Below are 18,947 nucleotides of genomic sequence, written 5' to 3' on the forward strand. Positions count from 1 at the left end.
GGCTGTGGACTCTGCATTGCTTCGATATTCTCCCCTGTCGAGGATCCCAAGGTGGAAATTCCATCCCCTCGTGTTCACTGGGCTGTTGTCTTCGGTGTTCCACGTATTTTCAGGTTGTGTTATGTCTCTGGATGTGAGGGAGACGGGTTGACATGTTTTCTGATAAATGCAAGGAGACTTTTTAGGAGAAAATCCTTTCATATTATGCAGCGGAATTGGTGGATATAAATTATTTATGACTCGGGTTTTGTGTGCTGGAGAGCACAAAGCTGAAGTTTCCCAAATCGTGGTTATAAATAAAAGGACCAGAAATTTCAAGTGCTTAAAGCTGAACATGCTGATCCGGGAGAGCTCCTGATTCTACTTCTGGGTTCCCTGGGAGTTTGGCAGTGACACTTGGACATCCCCAGGGAAGGGAACAGAGCTGGGGAAGGGGCTGGAGCAGCAGGAGCAGCTGAGGGAGCTGGGGGGGCTCAGCCTGGAGAAAAGGAGGCTCAGGGGGGACCTTCTGGCTCTGCAACTCCCTGACAGGAGGAGGGAGCTGGGGGGGCGTCGGGCTCTGCTCCCAGGGAACAAGGAGAGGGAACAGCCTCAAGTTGCAACAGGGGAGGTTTAGTTTGGATATTGGGAACATCTCCTCACTGAAAGGGTGGGTAAGCATTGGAACAGGCTGCCCAGGGCAGTGGTGGAGTCGCCATCCCTGGAAGTGTTGAAAAAATATCTGGATATGGCACTCGAGGCCATGGTTTAGTGGTGACCATGGTGGTGGTGCTGGTTGATGGTTGGACTTGATCCTAAAGGTGTTTCCCAACCTGAGCAGTTCTGTGATTCTGGGGTCCATCAGGGACAGACAGAGAGCTGCTCTCCCAGGATGGCTTTAGAGCAGAGGGTTTAGTGGGATCCACCTGCCCCCCAGGCCCTGCAGGGATCTGTGGCAAAACACTGAAGTTCTCCAATGTTGTCCTGCAAGGAGAGTCTTTGGGGGGCTTTTGGTGGGAGAATGTCTTAGTTTGGGGGGGGCTGGTAAAGTGGTGTCACTCAAAACCCTTCCCTGGAGAGGGGAGAGGCCTGAGGGTGCTGATAAATGAATTCCCTGCATTCTTGAGCCAGTCCTGGTTTGTTTACCAGGTTCCAGGTTGGTGCAACAGTGACACTGAGCTGGGACAATGGGACTGAACAATTTGCATGAACAGATTTGCTCTGCAATTACCAGGTTTCCTCAGCACAGCCAGGCGTGGAGAGCAGGCAAGGGAGAAGCCACTGATGATGCCAGGTAGCTTATTTTCAGATGCAAATAATCCAGCTGTTTTAAAATGATTTTTAAAATGCAATTACTGTGGCACAAAGCACAAAAGATGACAAATCTCATTTGGAGGGTTTTGTTTGTGTTCGGAGAGGAGAGTGACTTAGGGTACATGTTGCATGCCAGGTTTGGGATCAAAATAGGTGCAAATTCGGGGTAAATAAAATGCATTTTATGTAGCTGTGTATCTTTGAATGGAAAGGAGCTGTGGTTATTTAGGAGTAATGGGGTTGCTAAAATTGCAGTAAGTTTCTATTTTGGTATCTGTCTCCTCACCAGGTTTTTTTCTGGTGTTGGTGGTACCTCCTTGTAAAGATTTCAGCTTGCACAGGATCAGTTCTGCCCTTTCCCCTCAGCTGTGAGCCTTGGAGAGCCTTGTTCTGCATCAGAGTCCAGAGAGCTCCGGTCTAATTGGGAAAGTTAATTAGTGTATTAATTACTGTATCTCATTGTCCAGTTAAATGGACACAGACTGCTGGAAAGGGGACAGGCAGAGATCTCCTTCCAGCATGCTTTGGACAGAGCTCAGCTGGGAAGAAGAGGATAATACAAGTTTTTCCAAGAGAGCTGCTGGCATTTGGGGCTCTGGGGGTGTGAGCTGTGCCCACGCTGTTTGAGTCACATCCAGGGTAGTCTGTGCCCACTGCTGCACACTGGCTCAAAGCCCACGGTTTCTGTCAGATTGTTTATCTATTTTTATATCCCACCAGCTCCTACTGCTGATAGAGGAGAAAAACTATTTTTCTTCCTACAGAAATTCTGTTCCTTTAGAAAAATTAAGCAAGCACATCCAGCTTTGCCTTAAAGCAGCTTATGGGAATGGCACATTTATTCCTGTAATTAGTTATTTTCTGATGTAAAAGACCTCTAAGGTTTATTAAATTGGTGATCCTCTTAATGCTAAAATTCACAATGAGACTCTCAAGTGTCCTATTACATGCTGAAGCAATTGTATGCTCAGTAGAAGTCAGGCAGCCCAGGACAGGTTTATTTAAGGGAATAAATATTGTCCCTGTTTTTGTGTGGTGAGGGTCGTCCTGGAGTCCCCGTGTCAAGGGAGAAATGGTTGCTCCTGCAACCTGGTTGATTTTGTGCAAAGGAGGCCACCAGGATGATTTAAAAGGATGGAGCAGCTCTGCTGTGAGGAAAGGCTGAGAAAATTGGGATTGTTCAGCCTGGAGAAGAGAAGGCCCTGGGGTGACCTCATTGTGGCCTCCCAGTGCCTGAAGGAGCGGCAGGAAAGGTGGAGAGAGACCATTGACAGGGGTCTGGAGTGCCAGGGCAAGGGGGAATGGGTTAGATGGGATATTGGGAAGGAACTGTTGGCTGTGAGGGTGGGGAGGCCCTGGCACAGGTTGCCCAGAGAAGCTGTGGCTGCCCCTGGATCCCTGGAAGTGTCCAAGGCCAGGTTGGACAGGGCTTGGAGCAACCTGGGCTAGTGGAAGATGTCCCTGCCCATGGCAGGGGTGGCACTGGGTGGGTTTAAGGTCCCTTCCATCCCAAACCATCCTGGGATTCCATGATTCTATTCCAGTTGTGTAGAGCAGGTGAACTGGACCCAAAGCCCTCGTGTGTGCCTGGGGACTGTGACAGGACCCTCAGGAGATGAGGGGCTGTAGCTGTGCCCTGAGCCTGCCTGGAGCTCGGGGGTCAGTCTCCCCCCCTGCTGCTGTTGGGTGGGATTTACAGGCAGGGGATGGTTCTGACTGACCCACTGCAGCTCTTGGTGAGGAGGGGAAGCACAGGGACATTGGACCCATGGCAAGGGAAAATCGGAGCTTCCCCTGCTGTTCATCCCACGAGAGGGCTGCCAGCTGGGATTGGGATGGGCCAGCTGGAAAGTTTTGGGGGTGAGGACCAATTGTTCCACATTTCCCACTGCAACATCCAGCTTTATTGTTACATGTGACAGCCTTGGGGCTGATCATCACTGCTCAGAGACCTTTGGGTGGAGCAGTGTGGATCTGCCATCACAGCAGTCATCCCTTTACTCCTGCCAGTAGAATGGATGGGATGGAATACCTTTTTGTTCCAGGCCTGTAAGAGGAGGAATGCTGATGTGTCTTTCTTCCTCTTCATGAGCACTCGCTCTTTGGGATGTGATTCCTGGTTTGTAGTGCATTGTGTAAAGCAGAAAAAAGCTCATTCAACTGGTCTCACCCACATCACTGATGATCCATCTCCCCCAGCGTCAGGGACCATGTTTTTCTCCTCCTGCTCTGCGAAGTCTGTGCTGGTCTTGCTGTTTGGTCACTGCTCTCTCCATCAAAGCCTCTCTTGAACCCCCTCATTCCTCTGGAGCTCAGGGTTGGCACAGCAGGAGGAGGCCCTGCAGTGTTTCAGAGTCCAGTGGGATGGAGAATCCAAGCCCAGCTGAGCTCATGGCTCAGGAAAGAGCAGCTGGAGGAAGGAGAGGATGGGAAAGTGTGACAGAACAGAAAGGAGGGAGTTTGGAGTTCTGGCCTCACTGAAGTAATTCAATTCCAGTGATTAAGGAGTTATAATATCATCATGCACTTAAACCAATAGCTTCAAACCTCTATTTTAAAAGGTCACCTCCCACACGAAAGCAGCTCTGGCATTAACTTGGTTTTCCACTGTGTGAGCTATCCAGCTGCTTCAGTGCCTCTGCACAGATGCCTGGAAAACCAGGTCCTTAATGAGGAGTCAGAGTGTGGAGTTTGGGAATGTCTGTTTGACTCCCACCTCTGAAAATCTGCCCTTTAAGAACCAGAAGCAGTAATGAATTAAACAGTGGATTTCACAGTTATTGCTAAGAATTAGCAAGTCTCTGCAGCATGGGAGAGAGATCTTCTCAGTCAGGATCATCCCATCCGAGATCCCAATCCCGAGGGTCAGTTTTCCATGTTAAAAAGGCAGAAGCACAACTTTTAGCACATGTGGGGTTTGTCCTTCAGAGCAGACAGGCTCCTGCTCAACAGGGAGATGTCCAGAGCTTGCAGCCACACTTTAACCCCCTTTTTCCCTGTTTCCTGCAGGCCAGAGGAGCTGACATCCCCGAGATCCCGGGGGAGCTGCCGCTGCGCTCCTGCGGCAGCACCGCCAGCATGAAGGTGAAGAACGTCAAAAAGTAAGAGCACATTTCTCTGGATTTTCCTGCCCTTCCGGGTTCACTATCCTGGGGTTCAGCTGTTGTGCTGCAATACAGGGAATTCAGCAGCGATTTTTCACAGTATCTTCATCAGGGCAACCAAAATCCGTGTGAAACGAAATTCTGACTGATGTAATCCAAAAGTGGGGATGGGAGAGGCTCTGCTCTTCTCTCACCTGTTTCTGGCTATAGAAGCAAAGCTTGGTAGAGTTGTGAACCTCACTGTTACAGTGTTGTTAATTTTTCTGTGATTTCTTCCTGAAACTGGAAAAAAAAACATAGAGAAGAAATTTGAAGAGAAGCCCAGGCAATGTGTAAATGAGATCATTTTCCCTGTCTCCCTATGCTCTAGAAAGCTAAACCAGGACAAGTGGGTGGCCTAGATATATTTTTCGTTTGATATTTTTCCTCTTTTCCTTTCTTTTTGCATTCTTTGTATCTTCATTTGAATGGATTTTACCCAGTTTTTCCTTTTAAGGGATATTTTTTTCTTCTCTGATCCCCCACGTTTTTTCCCTGTGGATTTATACAATATTTCTCTCTCTGATTGTCTCCCAGAGACTGTAACCCAAGTTATTCTTCAGCTAAGGTTTTAAACCTGCAATGGGGATCAAAAATAATCAATATTACTTTGCTAAAAGTGCTGACTCGAGGCCCAGAACTCCCCAACATTGATCCACCTGTGCCTTCAGCTCCCCTCTCCCAGTGCTCTGCTGTGAGGGAAGTGGCTCTTTGTTCTGGTGCTGAGCAGCCAGATGCTCATCTCCCTTCCCACTTGTATTCCCGTGGGAAGAGAGAGCAAGATAATGACAATCTCATTGGCTCCCCCCCGAAATATCTCTTGGAGTCTAGAATAGCTTCAGCAGAAGCAGGAGCATGTGCAGAGCCACAGGAGCTCCCTGGCAGCCTCCAGGGTAGCTGGAGACACTCGGGAATAACGATGCCTGACTTTTGGATTTGAAAGAGGCAAAGGATAAATAGAGTTTGTTCTGCACCCTCAGATACATCCCCCCGGGACTGATGGGCTGTGATGCCTTTCACAGGTAATTCTGCTTTCCTTGTGTCTCGTGTAAGGCTGTGGATGTGCATTTGTGGAGCTGCAGCTGCTTGTCCCTGCTCCGTGTCCCCAGGCTGCTGGTGTTGCTGGAATGCCACAGGGTTCTGTAGGGATGCAGTGGGCTCTGGTGGTGCTGGAATGTCACACAGTTCCCCAGGGATGCAATGGAAAAGCCACTTGGCACTGCACTTCTCCTCTCTCCCTCGGTTCCTTTCCCCACTGTTCTGGTGCATCACATCAACCCATCCCTCTGTTCCCTTGGCTTTGGGATGAGGAAGCTGTTGTGTTATCCCAGTGACTGTGTTTGTGGCAGTGCTCTGCATCCCTCTCATGGTGTGCTCTTGGTGTGCTCCAGGTTATCCTTCACCAAGGGGCACTTCCCGAAGATGGCTGAGTGTGCACATTTCCACTACGAAAACGTGGATTTTGGCAACATACAGGTGAGTCCCACATTTCCTTTATACCCAAAACATCCTTGTGCTTGGCTGCCAACTGACCTGGTGTGGAGGAATAGAGGTACCTTCCCTGAGTTTGGTGTCAAATGTTTAGTAAGAAGTCAAAGCAGTAGAGTCTTTCTTTGGAATTGCTTCCATGTGCTGGGCCAGAATCTGCTCTCGGCCACGTGGAGCTCTCCTTTGAGCTTGGAGATGGTTTTATTCCCACTGGATTTGACTGATGTCACTGTTTTAAGGCTGCATTAGACATTCCTTATTGAGTCATCTGCAATCACTGCATGTGCATTTTCAGTTTGTGTGTGTGTGTGATTAAACTGTTGTGTGAATGGATTGATGTAAATACAAATAAATCACATTTCTCTGCTCCCAGAGCTCTGCACTGTGCATTGCAGCAGCTGTGTCATAAAAATCCAAGGCAGTGGTGCAATTCTGGAAGTGTGCAGCTCTGCTCCTGTGTGATCCACCCCTCAGGAACACAGGCAGGAGCATTTTCCAGGAGCAGCACCGGGGAGGGCTCAGACCCAGCAACCACTGCTGGTTCTCACAAACAGGGCACATTTTGTTCTGCACTTAGAGAAGCAGAAATGCCTCCAGCATCTGCCAGCCTTGTAGGCAAAGAGAGGTTACAACCTTTTCATTTGTAAAACATTTCCTGTAATCCAGAGTGAATTATTTACAGCTTTTCCTGCTGTAGTACTTGACAGCTTTGCAGGCAGAATTTGCAGCTGGTTTTTTTAACTCTGTAAAATTCCCACTGAGGAGGAGCTTGGTCCTGCTCAGGACTGGGATGTGCTGCTCCTCACACATCGTGGCCCTGAGCAGGCCAGGTCTGGGTGGGCCCTGCAGACACTGGGCAGAGCAGTCCCACCAAACGCTGGACACAGAGGACACAGCTCTGATGGGTCTGTGGGACAGGGGCTGCTGGGCAAACAGGAGCAGTCCCTGCAAACTCTGTTTATTTTCATTTTCTGTGTGTAGGAACAGTGTGATCTACCTATGTCCCTGATTTTTGTCTCCTGGTAATTTGCTGATTTGACACCACTAATTGTTCAGTCATTTCGGGGAGCAGGAATGAACAGCCCAGGGGTGTTTTGCACCCTGTGCTCCTCTGAGTTCTCCTTTCCATCACTCAGGGATGTTCAGCACAGTGTGTGAGCTGGAGAGGGAGCACAACCTGTGCATGGCACTGGCATTTTTGACAATTTAATTCTTTCGTGGGTTTAAGCATTTCCTGGGATGTTTTCAGCATGGCAGGGAATACCTGTTGGGTTGATATGCTGAGATTTTTATGCTTGTGAGAGGGAGAAGCAAAATCAGATAATACTTCCTTTCCCTACTTTCCTGCAGGATGTTCTCGTGGCAAGTTCCCCCAAACAGGAGGAGTCTGACCCTGGTTTTTGTGGTGTCATTGCTGCTCCTGCAGCTTCCCTGCTGATCCTCCTGCTCAGTGATCCTCTGGCACAGCCAGACCAGCAGCTGTAAGCAGAGGAGATCTGCCTGAAAAATAGCAACTGGGGAAGGATATAGCCCAGGAAGGAAAAATGGCATTGATTACTGAGCTGGATTATTGGTTATCTCAGCCCCTGAGCTGTCTCCTCTCTGTGTCTGTGCTGTGATTCCAGGAGGACAGTGGCTGTGGCAGCATGGGAAGCACTGTCATAAAACTGAGACTGTGTGTTGAGAGGTCAGTTCTCTGTTCCCACCACATCATCCTCTGCAAAACCCTACATATTTAACTATTTGTGCTCCTAAAGCAAAATTTCTGCTTAAATAGGTGACTCAGGCCCTCTGTGCCTCTCACTCCTTCCTTTTCCTGAGCAAGATTCCTGGTAGACCCCCTCACTGCAATGACTTTTTTAAATGGTTAAAAATCTCTCAAGAACAAGAGCTTTGCTCCTGAAGTCCAGAAGAGTAAGGCATTGCAGATTTTCCTTGGAAGACCAGTATTAATGGTGAAAGAAATGAAAGCTGTTCATACAACAGCAGTATTAGTTTACAGATTTAAAAATAGCTTCACACAGGGCTCATACATTTTAATCAGGTTGGAGGCTCCTTTGTGCTCCCAAGGTGGAGCAGAGAATGGCAGTGGGCTGGAGTGATGGGAAGTGACAGCTTGGCACCTAATAGCAAATTACTGAGCTGCATCTGAGGGCTGGTGGGTGGAAACTCCTTTCAAAATCTATTCACTGTTAAAAATTTGCATGGGAGAAGTACAGTATTATGTGGCTGTGTCAGGAATTGTGTAATGCTGTCTATTAACAGCCTGGCCAAATTTCAGGTTGTTTTGTAACGTTTATGTCACTTATAATATGGTGCAAGAGGTATTAATATCCTGGCATTTCACCTCATGGGATGTTTTAAAATAACTTGCTGAGATGTAGAAGAAAGGATTTGTTCTCTTCTTATCCCAGCACTGTACTAATGGAACAAAGTGCATTTTGGGGTGCTTTTGCTCTTCAGGAATGTTCTGCCAGGCTGCTTTAGCAGCAAGGTTTTCCCCTTCTCCGTGGTTGTCAGCAAGGCACGTGTTGCACGGGCAGGAAGTTGCTGGTTCACCAGCTGATGTCAGAGCTGGAGTTACAGGTTGGGCTCCACAGGTTGCATCAGTGCCCAAACCTCACTGGTGTGTTGCTGAAATACCTTATGTTTATTACTGCAATTATTTTGTAAGGCTGCATGATTGATTTTTAATTTGTAATGTAAACCCAGGTTGTGTCCAATAGATACATTTTAGTCTGATGTGGGATAAATGTTTAGAGCTGAGGCTCAGCCTTGCCATGTTCTGTGTGGCCCAAGGGGATGCCATGAGACCATGGTTCTCCTCAATTTAGCTAAAACACAAAGCATCTCCTCTTTAACTCTTTGGATCTGGTTGTCACTCATTGAATACATCGCTGGTAAGTCCACATGAAAATCTCTGTACAAACAGAAGGTCATTTCCAAGTGGTTAAACTGCATTTGTGTAGAAGACTCTCTGTGATTAGACCTGTAAAATGATAAAAGTACACACTGGTCACCATCAGCACTTTGCGTGTAGGTAGTGCAAACTTTGTTTCTTAACTCTTGGTCTTCTCTCAGATTTGTGAAAAAATAACTGAAAATAACTGATCAGGTGTGGGACCTATTGAGGCAGCTTCAAATTCACCAAGTTTAAAAAATGTGAGATAGGGCCCCATAGCATTTTGTTTGCATTAAGAACCAACTCTAGACTGAGACAGAGTTAAATTTCCCTTATAATTTAAAGAGACATTAATATAATTCAACAACTGTATGCTAAAAAAAAGTCTCAGTGGTTACCCAGACTGTGTGTTACCAACTTGGGTTGGTTCTGCTGGACTCCTTCTCTCTTTATCTCTGCTGCCTTTCCGTGAGTCTTGGCCAGTGCCTGTCTGTGATGCCTCTCCAGAACATCCAAACTCCGTTTATTAAAGTACAAACTAATCCTGGTTGCACTCACATTGGTGTTCAGGGCACCTGAGTGTGCAGGTGACACTGAAGGGTGGAGGTCACCGAATCCCAGAACATGCTGAGCTGGAAGGGACCCACAAGGATCATCCAGTCCAACCCTCAGCCCTGCCCCAGAGTCACCCCCTGTGCCCCAGAGGATCAGCCAAACCCTCCTGGAGCTCTGGCAGCCTTGGGGCTGTGCCCACTGCCCTGGGGAGCCTGGGCAGTGCCCAACCAGCCTCTGGGGGAAGAACCTTTGCCTGAGATCCAACCTGAGCCTGCCCTGATTCTGTTGGGAGTCCTCAGTCTCTTCCAAGAGGGCTCCCCATGCACTGAAGTTCAGAAGTGCCTGAATCATCCCAGTGGAACTCCAGATGAGTTCCCAGGCTGCACCTAAGGCAGCTTATGAAATGTAAGCAGGGTTTCAGTGTCTGCTGGTTGAAGAGCTTCCTGAGGGGTGTGAGCTGTTCCCCAGGGAGCTGCTGACCCACACAGGTCCTGCACCAGCCAGGGCAGCTCCTCCCGAGCCTGCTGGGGCTGAGGGGCAGTGCAGGAGGGGGCTCAGCCCAGGGGCTGGGGTGGTGTGTCCCAGGGCTGGGGAGCTGTTCAGGTGAACCCCTTCCCATGTCACTGAGTGTCTCAGGACAGCTGTGTCACAGTGTCTGAGTGCCTTTCGTGAGCTTTAGGGCCTGTTAATGCACGGGAATTGAATTATTTCAGCAACCCCCCACGTCATTATTAACTTGGACAAAATAGAATGATTTGCCAGGGCTCAAGGAGTGTTTGGACAACACTCAGGCACAGGGTGGGATTTTGGGCTGTCCTGTGCAGGGCCAGGAGTTGGACTCAATGCTCCTTGTGGGTCCCTTCCAACTCAGGACATTCCATGATTCCCTGAAACGTGGTTTTACTTTATTAGTGCTCTGTGCCAATAATATAAACAGTGCTCAGGTATTCCATAAATATCTTTACTTCCTGCCAGAAATAAAGACTGTTCTTCACTTGAAAGAATTAGGAAGTTCTGTTTAGCTGGGGAGGTTTTGGTGATGGAATACAGAGAGCTGATCAGCTCTGTGCTTCCCAGATAATATCCTTTGCTCCCTGAAAAGCCCATTGCTGAAGGAAGTGCTGTAATGCACATTTATTTCACTCCAACATCTTGCATTTGACACAGATTTGTCCCTTCAAACAGCACAGTCTCTGTCTCTCTGTGTTTGCAGCTTTCTAAAAATAACCCCCTGTTGGGGCAGGGCTGGCTCCTGGCTGGAAGATCCTCTCCTTATCTCCCAGCTGTGGCCCAGTGGCAGGAGCAGGTTATCAGTGCTAGAGGAAGTATTTGAAGCACAATCACTTCCTCCCCCGGAGGCATCAGCTGCCAGGAATTCCTGTCAGGACCAGGAGCATTGTGTGCTGTGGGAATGCCTTTGGCACAGCCTCCCAGCCAACCCTCAGCCCCTGGAATTGGATTTTCCTGTCGTGCCTCAACACTCAGAAACATCCCAAAGAGCAGCTGAGCCCTTCTGTGCCTGTTGTCAGCAAAGCCTGTTCAGAAGATGTTTTTCGGGGTCATCCTTTGGTTTGCCTTTTTCCTTTTCTATATTAATGTTCCAGGGCAGGGGGGACTGTGCTTGGGAAGGTGTCTCTGTTCATTAGACAGGAGGGTTTTTTTGCCTGGGATGGATTGCAAAGGAAACAAAAATGGTGCAGTCTGAGCAGATACCCTTGAGTGGAGTTCAGTGGGGTGGTTTATGAAGTTTGTGCCACAGCTAAAAGCAGTTGTTTAGATCAGTTGGAAGAAACAGGGATGGGGAATGCTCCCTGCCTGAGGTTGGACAGCTTGGCTCAAATGTTCTCCCGGCAGGGCTTTGGTCCCAAGCCTGCAGTGCAGGAAGGCTCCTTCATCCTGCTGTGGGCACGATGCTGTCAGTGCCTTGGCACTGCTGAGCAGCCACAGACCGTGATGTCTTCATTTATTCCACTCATTTGCAAAGTGTTTAAAAAGGAAAAAATATTGACTTTTAAAGGCAAAACATGAAACAGCAGTTCCCTGCCCAAATCCCTCTAAAGCATGGAAGTGCTTAGTAAAAATCACGAAAATTGGCCCGAATTTTGGTGTTTTGGTGGTGCAGTAAAAGGCAATTTTGCTGAGGTTTATTTGTCTTTATGAATTGCATGTGAAGAGAGGCTCCTTTTAGTCCTTCATTTTGGCTGCTGTTCATCTCCTCCCACAATGACCAGGCCGTGTTCTGAGATGTTCCCCTTTAAACCAAGACCTTCCCCTCCCATTCCCCATCTTTTCCATGTGGTTTTTTTCCCTCTTGACTTCCGAAGTGGTGGTGGGGATGTTGCAAGGGCTGCTTTGAGGACATGGGTGTATAAAAACAACTGTTCAGAAGTGTAGGTGGGAACTGCTTCTATGAACTTAATAGTTCCAGCCACAGCTCCGTGAGAACTGCCACAGCCTCCTGCCAAGACCAACAAACGTGAAAAATGTGGAGTCTCTAGGCTGGGCTTTTTGGTGCCAAAAGTGTCAGGAAAATATTCGAGTCAGTTCACCTCAGTTTTTGGATGCTGCTGTTTCCTGGTCCTGCTTCCAGCTCACCAATAACTCCTCAGAAAAATGCTTCCCTGGAACAAGATCACACCTGTGAAATTCCAGCTTGCTTGAGTTTTTTCCCAGTGAAATGGAAAGAAATGCCTGGGTTTTTAGTGGAAGAATAACTTTGAGTGTGGAGGTGTGACCCTGATCCATAGAGGAGTATCCAGCTCTGTGTGTTCCCATGTGGAGTTACTGCTAAGTCATTTTTAAAGTGAATTATACACTTTGCTCCCTGTGACTGACAATTCTGAAATCAATACTTTGTCTTTTTTTATGAAGTAAAGGTAATTCGGGTGGCATTGCTCTGCTGCCTGGTTATGGAGTGGCCTCTCACAGTTTCTGTCAGGATTTATCTTGATTTATTTATCTGGGTTAGCCTTGTCTGGTTCCATCAGCGTTCTTTATTTTAAGCTGATATAATGTTTATATTTTAAGCTGAGCTGGATACGTGGAAGGGTGGGCTGGAACCCAGAAATAAAGAAGCAAATGAGATTTTACCTGTTGATTCAGTACAATTATTTCTTCAACAGTTTGAAAACACTGAGCTCCTGCAGGAATCCACCTTATTTTCCCTTCCCCTGCCTTTAACACTGAAAATACAGCAAGCTGTGGAGTTTCAGTCTTTGGTGCTGTTTGATGGCAAGAGTAAATCTTAAAGTGGTGTAATAAGCCCAGCTTTAACTTTGGCATTGACCTCCTGCTGTTTGCCACCCTCATAAATCATCTTTACCAATGTGGCACAGAAGAGTATTAAAATTGGTTTAATTAGTAGCTGGAACAGAGTTGTTTCGGAAAATTTTTCTTCCTTGAGGTTTAATGACCTGAAAAAAAACAGAAAGATGTATTATAGGTATAATTAAAATATATTAAAAGTCTGGAGAGAATCCAAAAAAGTAATCCCTGTTTCACTGGTGTTTCAGAGTTTGAAGGAAGATTAAATCCCTTCTGGTTCTGTGTGTAGTCAGCCATGCTGTTGGCAGGAATGGTGTTGGAATTCAGGATGATGTTGGACTCTGTGCCAGGGTGATTTGATGGCTGGCACGTTGTGTGATCCCGGGGCTGGAGGGGCAGGGCTGTGCTTGTGCTCCTGGGGGGGTTTGTCAGGCCGGGGATGAACAAGCTGTTAAACCCAACTTCCCTGGGAGCATTTCCATTTGTGTTTGCTGGAGCTGCTCCCAGAAGGGGCAGTTTGTTTGTGCTCCTGGGCCAGACTCTGGGGCTTTGAGGGCAGAGCTGGAGCTCGGGAGGGGCAGCTCTGTCTGGGGGCTGGTGAATGTTCATTCCCAAGCTCAGCTCAGCTCAGCTCAGGGCTGTCCCTGTCCTGCCACTGGGAACGTGCTCCTTCATTCCCTGGGGCAGCAGCATGGCTGGGATAACTCACAGGGCAGGGAGAGATGGGATACTGGGAAGGAATTGTTGGCTGTGAGGGTGGGGAGGCCCTGGCACAGGTTGCCCAGAGGAGCTGTGGCTGCCCCATCCCTGGGAGTGTCCAAGGCCAGGCTGGACAGGGCTTGGAGCCACCTGGGACAATGGAAGGTGTCCCTGCCCATGGCAGGGAGTGGGGCTGGATGGACTTTAATGTCCCTCCCAACCATGCTGGGATTCTGTGATTTCATGTTTCTAGGATATATCCCGATCCTGCAAAATCTATTTTCCTGCCTGTCCTGGCTCTGCCATCCCTTGCTGCTCCAGCTGTGCTGCTCTGAGCACTCCAGACATCTCCATCTGTGTCTCTGGGTGTGCTGGGAACCATGCACACTCCATGGACTCGGGATGGTTCCATGAGCTGGTGTCCAGGTAGTTTATTATCTTGGAAAATCAGCACTGTTGTCTCCAGTAATACCAGGGATGGGGTGTGTTGGCTCAACATTGTTCTCTCGTTATAAAATCAGGGAAGAGTTGTGTTGGACTGCTCAGGAAAGGCCTGGCCCTGCCCTGTACTGTGAGCAGGTGTCCTGCAGGGACACCTGGGAAGCACAGGGAAGAGCCCTGAGGTGTTTGGATACTCCATGGGAAAGTGTTTGCTCCGATGGGTTCTTGGTGCAGTTTGTGCAGCTGCCCAGGGATCACAGAGGGGGTTTTAGATCTGCTGAGCTGAGCCCCCACCTTGGCTGTTTGCTATCCCTGCAGCAGAGGGGTCTGTGCAGGTCTCCTGTGAACAGAAACATTCCCAAGGGTCTGGATTCAGGCAGACTTTTCGTTTTCAAAGGACAAACACACACAGAGGCACATCCTCCCCCTCCCCCAGGTCCTGGTGTGTGTCTAGAAGGCATTGGAAGATGTTTGTTATTTTATCCCTTGCTCTGGTGTGTGAGCAAGGTGGAGCTCCTGCTTCCATGTGCTGCAGGCAGGACAGTGACCCTCAGCTCTCCTGGGCACCCAGGGCAGAGAGCTCTTGGATCTCCACTCAGGATTCCAAACACAGCAGTTGCTGCCTCTGCCTCCTCATTCCTGGCCATTCTGGCAGCAGAACCTGCACATTCCAGTTGCTGTTTTCCTGGTAAAGCAGCAGCAAATGGAGATGGACTGGTTCCATTATGTGCCACTGGATGTGTGGTTGAGGGTTTTAAAGTCAAATACTTACATGAAGAAGCATGTGATGCTCTCACTGCCTTTTTCAGACCCCCTCTCCTGAAGTGTAACTTCTACCTCTTAACTGAGCAAACTTTGATTCTATTCTACTCTTTCCATCCCTCTACCAGATGAGTAAGAGAAATATCAATAAAAACTCATTTACTTGATCTGGGACATATTTTTAAGGTGCAAGATGTCCCTTACCACCATTGTGAATGTCTTCCTTTCAGATATTTCGTTTCCCAGAAGGGGCTTTCATGAGAAACTTGTTTAGGTCTGTACAGAGCTGTTTAAAGCCCTCCCAAACGTTTTTTTTTGGAGGCTCAGGGGTTGGTTTGGGAGTTGCAGTCAGAGCTGACACCTCTTAGTGCAGAGAGGGCTTTTGGCACCATCACACTCAGAATTATCAGTAATAATTCAGAGGGAAGATGGTACTCAATAGACACCCACAAATCCAGTATTTTATCAGTTGGAAATAAAATTACCTAGTGCCAAATACTTTATATAATGTCCAGAATCCATGAACCTGCCCTAGAATTTGTTCTGTTCTATTGGAAGACTGATGAAACTTATAAATATGGTTATAAAACAAATTGACTGGGAAAATGCATTTTTTGGGTAGGTGGCATTGCCTGGTTTTGCCAGTTTATCTTCAGATACCCACAGACATTCTTCTGATCTGCCTTGCACTGTGGAATTCATTGCTCTGTTTGATGCTCGAGTGTGAACCTTATTTATTGTGAGAACGACATGTCAAAACACTCAGGCTTTAAAAGCCCTGAGTTTGGACCAAGTTCCCATTTACCAGCTTGAAATAGTTCAAAAATCCAAACAACTTCTGTTATTTTTACAGTATGAGCCCAGGAATTCACTTTAAATTATTTAATCATGTTTTATCTGCTCAGTGCTGCAATAATTACAGGTGTAGCAAGGCTGGAATGGGCAGGGAACCCACTGGGAGCTGGAGCCTTGGGGCAGGAGGAATTTGCAGGGAAGGGAGGGAATGTCATATCAGGACAAAGGTGCTGCTTGGCTGAGCTGAGGGAAATTCAGGGTTATTGAGGCTTTAATGAAAGGTGTGAGACTGGAGGGGCATCAGAGTCCCCTGGCTCAGGGTTTGGTTTGGGCTCTGCTTTGCCATTTGCTTGAAGTCAAAGCTGGCTGGAGTTTGGGAGCTCTGTGAGGAGCAGGGAGCTCTCAGTCTGGAGCCCTGTGAATTATGGATGTGTTTTAGCAGGAACATGGAGCTCTGAGGGGCACCCTGAGCACACCCCGGGCCAGCTGGGCTGGACTGGGCTTTATTTCCCCTGTTCCCTTCATTCCTTTGGACTCCTTTCAGCCTCCCTGTGTCCCTTGAGTTTTGACCGAGTTCAACTGAGTGGAGTTAAAGTCAGCAGAGGATCTTTGCAGAGCTGTTGGTGTTGTGCTGGATCAGGGGCACAGGGAGGGTTGGTCCTGGGGCTGCTTTCCTCTCCTTCACCTTTTCAGGCCTCTCTGATGTCACAAAGACACTGAACTTGGGCCATTCATCAACTCTCTCAGAGACAGTCTAGAAAAGAATGTTCCAAATTTGTCTTTTATGCTTTTAACATAACCCAGGAGAGAGGGAATACTGAGATTTTTAACAACAGAATATGCTTTTCTAATTCTTAGTTGTGCATCATATGGCTGAATGATTTATTTTCCTGTTATAAAACCAATGAAGATGTGGATGATGTGTCGTGTTTTCTGTCAGGATTATGTGTGTATGTGCCTTGCAAGTTGTGATGATCAGATTAAGGATGAAAGAGCCGCTGTAAATCAAACTATATCTGCAAGAGTAACAATAATAATAAGTTTAATTGATACCGGAATGAATAAAGAATGTGGATTACAGCATGTATGACACAGACCCTGTGCTGTGAGGTTCAGAGGCTTGTGTGTGTGCTCTGGTGCTCCACAGGCAGGAGTTTATTCCCATTTAAATGTGCTTGGTTCCATGGCTGAAGGTGGTCTGAGCTATGGAAAATATAAGAAACATCTTATATTGTTTGTGTGCTCATTTAGACAAGTTATTGCATCAGTACTTGCTCTAGAAGAATGTTTATTTTACACAGAATTGTTGGTAATTCATTATTCCTTCGGAAACTACCAAGTCATTAGTACAAAACTTAATTTTAATACCAATATTAGAAAGCAAAATAAGAATTTGAGTGTCTCATTTGCCCCCAGTATGGAGCTGTTTGGGAGCCTGTTCTGGAAGTGTTCTGGTGTTTTATAGAATCCCAGAATAGCCCAACTTGGAAGGGACCCACAAGGACCAAGGTCAGGCTCCTAGACCTGCTCTCCCAGTTTGTCCTTGACCCCCAGTTTGTCACTGTGACCACTGGTCACCTGCCCAGTGACTCGAGGGCTTGGCCATTCGTTGGGGTTCCTGAGCACCCCCCACGTGCCCAGGGAGGAACTGAGTCACAGGTTGGGGTTCAACACTGGCAGTAACTGGAGACCCATTTCCCTGGAAATCTGCACCAGTTTGGACAAGGGGGGGCTGCAGGTCAATGCCTCTCCGAGGAGAACAAGGATGTGAGAGGAACAAGTGTTTTAGGAGCTCCCAAACGTTGCACAGGGCAGGCTTATGGCAGGATTACACCAAACCCTTTTTCAGTTTGGAAGGTGCAGTTAAATGTTTAAAACTAAAAGCCCAGCTCTGCAATTCCCATGAGAAGCTCTCAGGTAGTTCCCAGGGTGTGAACCTGTTTCCAGTGTAACCCGAGTTTTTCATAACCCACCTTCCCTGAACTGTTACCTGGGAAATTCAAAGGCTAAAATATTCTTTTCTTTGATAATCTTTTTCTTTAATAATCTTTACTGTTTTATCTCCTGCCTCTGGCATTTTGACAGAATTTTCTAAATTAAAAATGAAAACGGAATTTCAGCGTGCCTGTGACCCTTTGTGCAGGTAACTCTTTAATTCTTGAAGTCCATCCTCTGGAGGTTTTTAACTCTTGAAGTCCATCCTGTGGACACAATCAATTAAGATTCTGACACATGGCTCAAAAAAACAGCACATGGTTTACAAACTGCTCCACGAAAGTAAAAATCATCCTATTTATGAAGCTTTTACAAGGTAATTTCTTTAATACACTGAATTTAAGGCATTTTGCTTTGCTGTTCCTGCTGCCCTTCACTGGGTCATCACACAGAAGCTGCATTTTTGTATCTGTGAAGGCATTTTTCTTTCTTCCCAGGGATTTTGGGACTACACATGATATAGTTCTTTTGGAGGGGAAATAAATAACCCGTGGCAGGCAAGTAACAAGGGAATTCCTGTGTGTACTTGTGTCCTGAAAAATACAGTGTCATGTTTTCCACGTGGCCCTTCTGTGTGTGTTTGCTGTACATTTACATGTAATCACTGGAGAAACCCCAGTGTTGGTGAAGTGTCTGCATTGTCAGAGTGGGGGAGGTTGGATGGCCCGTGCTGCTGCTGCAGGAGACTCTGCTGTTGTCCTGGCACTGCTCTCCTTGCTCCAGAGGATTGTGTGTTGTACCCCCCTGACGTGCTCTAAGCCTATTTAGTGAACTAAGAGCTTCAATTCTAGTCAAAATTAAGCAGGAATTCACCTTTAGCATCTTAAAACTGACCAGAAAAGCTCTAAAATCCCATCCTCCCTTTGTTTTTTGGTTGTTAGAAGTTACAGTGAATATTGAATATGGGATGCTGTTCAGTGCCATGGGATGAGTTTGATGTCCCTGCACTGACCTGGAGTCTTTAGGGTTGGAAAGACCTCCAAGATCATCAGGACCAACCTCAGACATTAGACAGCACTTTCTAAGATAATGTCTTTAAGAAATAATATCACTGAATTACAGAATGAGATTAGAATTTGTGGGGATTAAAAATTTCAAAATAAGTGTCATTTTTCCTTAGGGACTTTGCTGTGCAAGCCCTTGAGTGCACAAGTACCTTCAAGGCTTTCTCAACCAGGGTGAGGAAACTTGTTTGTTTAAAGAAACTTGAGTTTCTCCCACAGTTGCTTAAGACTTACTTAAGATTTCAACATGATAATTTCAGTCTTTTTTTCCCCATCTCATTTCTTTTCAGAACTTAAAATTGGTGGCAGTGGTGTCAACTGTTCCACTCTCAGTGGCTGAGTTGGAGCAGCTTCGTGTTTGCTGGGAGGTGCCTTTCATCAGAATTGGAGAGGCTGGAACTTTTTATATCAACCACTGGGCAATTTCTGAGTCTCGTGGAGCCTCAGATGAAACATCTCATTTTCAGTCTCTTCTTAATTTGGTTGAGATAAAACTAAACCCACTCATTTTAGGGCTCGTACTGGTGCCTGTTTGAACCTCTGCCAATGTTTTGGCACCTCTGTTTTGGTGGGAAGAGTGTTAATGATGAGTTAACTAATGATAAA

General features: G+C 47.1%; 1 protein-coding gene across 3 annotated transcripts in view; it reads left to right on the top strand.

Annotated features, from left to right (window-relative positions):
- The window catches only part of ARHGAP32 (Rho GTPase activating protein 32), a 250,625-nt gene that overhangs the window by 106,461 nt on the left and 125,217 nt on the right, over positions 1-18,947 (top strand). For 2 of the 3 annotated variants that reach the window (XM_027740535.2, XM_027740533.2), the window contains exons 3-5: positions 4,303-4,394; positions 5,417-5,458; positions 5,828-5,912. In XM_027740535.2, coding sequence (XP_027596336.2) covers positions 4,303-4,394; positions 5,417-5,458; positions 5,828-5,912 — 219 coding nt within the window. The remainder of the gene's footprint in view (positions 1-4,302; positions 4,395-5,416; positions 5,459-5,827; positions 5,913-18,947) is intronic. The other variant, XM_027740534.2, reaches the window with a different exon arrangement.

This window comes from Pipra filicauda, unplaced genomic scaffold, assembly GCF_003945595.2.
Source record: "Pipra filicauda isolate LSUMZ 115617 unplaced genomic scaffold, ASM394559v2 scaffold323_size1005334_pilon, whole genome shotgun sequence".
Lineage (NCBI taxonomy): Eukaryota > Metazoa > Chordata > Aves > Passeriformes > Pipridae > Pipra > Pipra filicauda.